We start from the raw sequence: 7,192 nt of genomic DNA on the forward strand, positions 1-7,192 counted from the left end.
TTGAAATCACCTCGTGGGTTCAAATCCGGGCTCTGTCTTTCCTGTGTAGGGTCTTAGTTGGGTACAAAATAACACACTCGGCCACAAGAGGGCACTGTTTGCCGTTGTAAATAACGTACGTGTACAATTCTCTCTCTCGCTCTCTCTCTCTCTCTCTCTCTCTCTCTCTCTCTCTCTCTCTCTCTCTCTCTCTCTCTATTTCTATTAGCCGAAATAACGATTGATTTCAAAACATGATGGTGAGGTCACTGGGTTATACACTAAATGGAGTTTTTACAACTAATATGACATCTTATTTATTTGAACATGCTTTAAGTCTATCTATTCCTATACGATTGCAAAAAATTTTTAAATTGGTGTGTCTTTGCAAATAATTGTGTAGTCGATTTAAAATAAAATTGTTGAAAACTCTATATATTAATCACATCAGTGAATATAAATATTGCATTTATATATAATATATATAAATGCATATACTGTAAACAGTGTATACTGCTTTATGGAGTATACGTGTTTGTGTGTCTGTGTGTACCTGTATTGTGTTACCATCTCCTCTGCAGGGATGTCCCTTCTACGCCTCCATGGAAGGCGAACACATGATGTCATCCTCAAAGTGTCCTTATCAGGACAGCTCAGTGTTGCTTCAGACCGTGGAGGCTAACACAGCACTGACTCCTCATGAGCACAGATTGAATCTTTTTTTTTTTTTTTTTTTTTTTTTGAGCTCACCGACAAGAGAGGGCAAGTTAAAGGATTGTGTTTAAAAAAATGGCATCTGCAAAGGTAAGCTCTTGTTTATGTTTCGTGATATGATTAGACGATGTGTATATTGTGTGTGTGTGTGTGTGTGTGTGTGTGTGTGTGTGTTTGATGCTGGAAATATCACGTGTATTTATTTAAATTAGGCTGAATGGATTTGCATTGCTCTCGATGCACAAATAATTGATTAAAGAGATTACAAACAATATTAATTACGAATAGATGAAAGAATACGTAGTTGCTTTGCATTTAGCCATAACAATATACGGCCGTACTGCGGTTTCGATTTTAGGAGCCACAACTCACACAATGCAAAGCATTAATAAAAAAGTTTGAACTTTGCCAGGAAGTGAATAAACACATAGACATTCATTTGGCTAAACTTGCTCAATAAGTCACCTAAAATACACGAGCAGGAAGGAAACTGTGGAGGCCGAGGGGGGGGGGGGAAAAGGCTGAATCTGTAATCTAGTGCGAAACAAGAAATCCAGCATTCACACGGGGTAAAAAATATTTTCTATGCTTTGTTTACACAATTAACTATTTTAAAATAAATGAACCCTTTTTACTAAAAAAAAAAAAAACTGCCCAAAATGTCATCCAAAATATTTCATTCTATTCTAATTTTACTATTTATTTCATTTCTATTCTACATAGAACTTGGCCATGTTAAAAAAAAAACAAAAAAACATTGTTACCTGAGGATTATTTTTTCCCCCCCTTAAAAACTTTCTCCATCTTCCTCAGAAAATGCATCCAGCAATCCGCTTGATGTTTCTCCTGGTCATGTGCTCCCTCGCCAAGGTAGTAAACATCCACGCACAAGTCGGTTTCAATGCTCGGATAACATTTCTAATCAGGAAGGTTGTGCTTCATTGGTGTCAGCTGCTTGTGGCTGAAGAAAATCCAGAGGACGCCCATCAGGAACATTCCAACCACCACGGGGAGCATCGGGCAACTATCGCCATGGCCCAGTACAAGTGCTTCCAGAGGATGATGAGAGGAGACCATCACCGGAAAACGCAATCGGCGGGTGAGCATGATGATGATGTTGATGATGTTGATGATGATGTTGATGATGATGATGATCATGTTGTTGATAATGATGATGATGGTGATGATGATTATGATGATGGTGATGATGATTATGATGGTGATGATGATGATGATGATGATGGTGGTGGTGGTGATGATGATGATGGTGATGATGAAGGTGACAAAGGTAATGATGAAGATGATGGTGATCATGACGTTGGTGATGATGTTGACGGTGATGATGATGAGGATGATGAGGCTTGACAAGACCAAAGTGGCAAAGGCATTTCCGATCGATGATTTGACGTTTTGCCTCCAGGACTCGTGTGCAACATGACCTGGGACGGTTGGCTGTGCTGGGACGAGACGGAAGCAGGGCTCGTAACGGAGCAGGGCTGTCCGGATTATTTCAAAGACTTTGACCCTCATGGTAATTTGACCTTGTATTACTCCATTTTGAGATGAGTCATAGTTGAGGGGACACAACAAAAACACTTCTGAAGACTTATGGGAGAGAGAAAAAAAAAAGAGAAAATACTATTTTATCAACTTGAACTATTCTGATTGATTCTAACTCCAAGTTTACATTTTGCCATCAGCGTTAGCCTCCAAAGTTTGCACGGAAACAGGCGATTGGTGGCGTCACCCAGCTAGCAACCGGACATGGACCGACTTTTACAACTGCCAAGCCAACACGACACATCACCGCACGGTGAGAGCAAATCTCAGTACTCGCATCAAGCCTCCGGAATGTTCTTCAGTGAAATATTGTGTTTATCCCAGGTGGCCATGACGCACTTCTACCTGGTCATGATAGGTCACGGGTTGTCACTAGTCTCACTGATCATATCGCTGGGAATATTCTTCCATTTTAAGTAAGCACCTGTTTATTTCATTTTTTTAAAATTATCTTTATTTACAGGCTCCGCCTCTAGTCAGAATAGAATAGCAAAGCAGACTAAAACGTTTTCCAGCCTTAGTTGAAATTTTAACAGCCAATCAGAATCTCTTGCTGGTCCCCCCAGGAGTCTGAGCTGTCAGAGGATCACACTGCACAAGAACCTCTTTGTCTCATTTGTTCTGAACTCGGTCATCACGGTGGTGTGGCTGACCAAGGTGGCCAAGAAACAAGGACAGACGTTCAACGACTCGGTAAGCCAGCCACTGTCTTGCCAGGGGCGGTCCACGGATTGATCGTCATGTGATCGTTTTCCCGTCGGTAGGCGAGCTGCAAGCTACTGATGTTCATCCACCTCTACCTCCTGAGCTGCAACTACTTCTGGATGCTGTGCGAGGGCATCTACCTGCACACTCTGATCGTGGTGGCCGTGTTTGCCGAGAAGCAGCATCTCTTGTGGTATTATCTGCTCGGCTGGGGTGAGTACAGGAACGGAAGGAAAGATCTCGCAGGTGCAAGGTATTTTTTGCTCAGGTGCTTTTGACTCTGCAGGTTTCCCCCTGGTGCCGGCAGTGCTGCACTCCGTAGCGCGCCAATGCTACTATAATGACAAGTGAGTTTGTTCGAATGGAGTTCTTGCTAAGTATTTTTGGCTCATTTGAGAAAGCTTGTTTTTTTTTGTTTTGACAGATGCTGGGTCAGCTCCGATACATCCTTGCTCTACATCATCCATGGGCCCATCTGTGCCGCCTTGGTGGTGAGTGGCAAACCCTGACGTCCGTCTGTCTGTCTGTCTGTCATTCCGAATGTTGCATCTTGGGTTCGGATCAGAACAAAGAGTTTCGAAAATCATCCTCCACTTCTTAATGCTGGCTTCCAGTTGTCTGTAAAATATATTTTAAAATCCCGCTACTGGTCTACAAATTACCAAATGGTTTAGGTCCTGATCACATGAAAACAATTCCAATGCAACCCAGTCAGGTTCTGATGTTTGAGCCCAAAGTAAACATGGTGAAGCAGCATTTAAGCGTTGTGCTGCACACAAATGGATGTCCGAGGCGAGCCTGCTTTTAAATGCAGCTCTATCTTGCAGGTGAACCTGTTCTTCCTCCTGAACATCGTACGGGTTCTCATCACCAAGCTGCGAGTAACCCACCAGGCCGAGTCCAGCCTGTACATGCGGGCGGTGAGGGCCACACTCATCCTCATCCCGCTTCTCGGCATTCAGTTCGTACTGCTTCCCTACAAACCTCACGAGCACTGGGTTTCTGAAATCTATCTCTACATTATGGAGATCCTCATGCACTACCAGGTGAGCGCTGACTCAGCATTCGAAACAGCATTTTGATGCCTTACTCACGGGTCTGGTGCTTTCAGGGTCTCCTCGTGTCCACCATATTCTGCTTCTTTAACGGAGAGGTAAGCCAATAACGTTTTGCAACCCTGAATCGAAGTAATCCCAATCATGACCTTTGACCTCTCCCGTGGTAAGGTTCAGAGTGTTTTGCGGCGACATTGGAATCAGCAGAGGATGCAATTTGCCGGGACGTTCGCCAACGCCGACTTGTTCCGTTCGGCTTCCTACGTGGCGTCGTCGCTCACCGAAGTTCACCGCTGCTACAGCATCGAGAGTCACACCGAGCACACCAACGGCAAAAGCTACTCTGACATTTTCCGATCTGATAGCCCGTTTGTGTGACGAGGACTTTCCCATACAGGAGGCGCTTCAGAAGAGGGTCCGAGGAACTGAGATGATTTTTCATAACTTTTGTCGCGCAAAACCTTTCAACAGATTCAAAACCAGATTCACTGACGTTTTTTTTTTGTTTTTTTTACGCGCGTTCAACTGCATGTTTTCCGCCATTTTGAAGGCCGAATGAAGCTCCTCAGCTGAGATTTTTTCTTTCCAGGTGAAATTTCAAACCTGGAAAACACTATAAACTTTCCAGGTGAACTTTAATAGTTGAAACTGTGGCGTTGTAGTCACGTTTCCCGCTTTCTCATTTTCGAGTATGGCACGTTTTGTCTCCATTGTTTTATTTATAACTCCTTTCATGTACACTTCAAAAAGGTTCATGTTGTTCTTTTTTCCCAAAATGCTGGAGAGGAAACAATGATGTAATAATGGCGAGCTTTTTTTTTTCTTCTGCCGAGCGGCTTGCTTTGCAATTTGCATTAACATTGTATAGAAGGAACTTATAACGTGGCTGTAAATAAAATTGGCTGTGCAATGACAAAACTGCTCTCACCAACTTTTATATGGAAGAAAAAAAATTCTCTTTGAAACAAACATGAAAGAAAAGGCCGCATTTCCTTTTCGGACCTAAAAAGTGGACCGCCGCTTCCAGACAAAGTGACGACATGCTATTTACTTTTTATCCATTCGAGGAAATCCCAAAGGAAAACGCCACCAGTGCATCATTTAGCCAGCTGGAAAAGTCACCTGACACACTTTCAACCTGCAACAAAGCAGGATGTTTACCATTTATCAGTAGCCCCACCTCCCGTATTGACGCCCTCTGCTTGAGGCATCATTGACTTCCTATTTCCAAGAATACTTTTGCACGAAACCTTTTGAAGCTTGCCAACTTCCTCCTTCTCGTAACCAACAATTGTTTACCGCAGCAGTCTTTAATAAAATGGGAAGAGACTTTTTTTTTTCATTCCCAAATTCCCGTATGATCATCTCCAAGTGGGAATATTTGCAGAAACATTACCGTGATGAGTGAATTGGGACGTGACATCATTGGAAATATTTCCACATATTTGGCTGGATCGATGCGTGATGTGGACACTTGAGTGCGGGAACATGGTACTCCTGAGAACAATAGAAAGAGTTCTTGGCCACACTTGAGGGTGTGGCGGGCGAGCAATTCAAGGGTGAGCTATGTGGCCTGCATGTGTGGATGTGACCCGGTCTGGGCGGGGATGCAGGATGTCCGCACGGCCCTCGCAAACCCGAATGTCCTCAACGTGGAGAGACCAAAGGGTGGAGGCATGTATCACGTGATCATGTTTGAATGTCAAGCTGGGCCTGATCAATTATGATAAAATTTTAGAATTAAAATACATACAGTAGTGCAGTAGGCCCAAGTGTTCATCAGAAACATAGGGAGATGGTTTGTTCCTAAAATGTATACTTAGCAATATTACAAGCTATTTTGCAGAATTCAAAATAACAAAAACAAAAATCAGTACGTAAATGATTAAATTAAAATCTGTGGCACATCATGTCGAGGGCTAGCTTGGTAAAAATCACACCTGAATAACAAGCTAGCTCTTAAAGACTTGAAGCAAAAATGTCATACTAGAAAATTAAACACAATTGAACTGAAATGATGCTTTATTCATAACTCCTTTAATTTTTCTTAGCATCTTTTGAAAGTATATCATCAATTATTTCCATCGAAAGTTTTAAATATATCTCCTTTTTGCTTTTATTAACTCACTAATTGTTGATGACGTTATCGTGTTGGAAAGTTACGTCACCCCGCCTTAAGTCTCACGTGAGTTACCTCATCTTATCGCGATTGGTGTGCGGAGCGCTAAATTACAGACGGAAGTTCGAATTTGCTGATGTCGACTGATCGTGTTGCTGTGATAGTGTGCGTCTTTGACACAAAGTGAGTACATACATTTAATTTTTACTACTGTCCACCCTTCTGCCGTTTGTCTGATCTCGGTTTGTTTCGTGTGCGCGGCGTTTGATTGACAGTTTGCCTCGCGTCGTACACGCATGACTACAACCGTAGTCTAACGGTCGCCAGCAAATGTATTTGTTTTTCTTGATGATTTATGTTTGGTGTGTTGTATAGAATATCTCATTTATGGTTATTTTAGTCTCGTGGAACAGTTACGTCCAGTCAGTTATGTAATGTGTGCCGTTTACCACTGTTGTGTGACGTCAGACGTCGAGCGTTGTGACTGTGATCCCTCGCTACTTCACGTTTCGTTTATCGCGGCTTCACTATATCGCGGATTTTTCTTACAAATTAAAAAAACATTTAAAAGTCAAAATAAAACTTTTAAATAGAGAAAACATGTGTCTAACCTTTAGGACAATGTAGTATTGCTCCAAATGTTCGTTTACATTCCTTTAGAAGTCCGTTTTTGCGTGTTAGCACGATCGTGAATTAACATCTTTCCGCTAACTCGTTAGCCTGCCCAGTACTTCTTGTTAGTGACCGTATTTCGCGGATTTCACTTATTACGGATGGTTTTTGGAACAAATTTTCCGCGATAAACAAGGGATTATTGTATTTCCAATGTCTTGAAACTCAGTAAAATGAATGAAGCATGTTTGATACTCGTGTGACACACATTTTCAGCAATATAGTTGAGAGTATTTGTTTCAAATAAATATTTCAGTGAATAACCTACTTTAAAACTTCAGTAACTATTATGAATATCAAAACAGCCTCCACCGATGATGTAAATCATTTAAAATGATTTCATCATACTATCTGATTTATAATTTGACTTCTACAAGCATGGCGGAAA

The 7,192-nt window shown here is 41.9% G+C and overlaps 1 protein-coding gene across 1 annotated transcript; it reads left to right on the forward strand.

The window, feature by feature from the left end:
* Positions 1 to 624: 624 nt before the first annotated feature.
* Positions 625 to 4,931, forward strand: calcrlb (calcitonin receptor-like b). Its single transcript, XM_061272859.1, has 13 exons — positions 625 to 783; positions 1,507 to 1,563; positions 1,645 to 1,792; positions 2,114 to 2,224; positions 2,394 to 2,506; positions 2,578 to 2,669; positions 2,820 to 2,946; positions 3,018 to 3,171; positions 3,245 to 3,305; positions 3,383 to 3,449; positions 3,786 to 4,004; positions 4,070 to 4,111; positions 4,185 to 4,931. The coding sequence occupies exons 1-13, from the start codon at positions 769 to 771 to the stop codon at positions 4,389 to 4,391; spliced, it is 1,413 nt and encodes a 470-aa protein (XP_061128843.1). The 5' UTR covers positions 625 to 768; the 3' UTR covers positions 4,392 to 4,931.
* The last annotated feature ends 2,261 nt before the right edge of the window (positions 4,932 to 7,192 follow it).

This window comes from Syngnathus typhle, linkage group LG2 (genome assembly GCF_033458585.1).
Source record: "Syngnathus typhle isolate RoL2023-S1 ecotype Sweden linkage group LG2, RoL_Styp_1.0, whole genome shotgun sequence".
NCBI lineage: Eukaryota > Metazoa > Chordata > Actinopteri > Syngnathiformes > Syngnathidae > Syngnathus > Syngnathus typhle.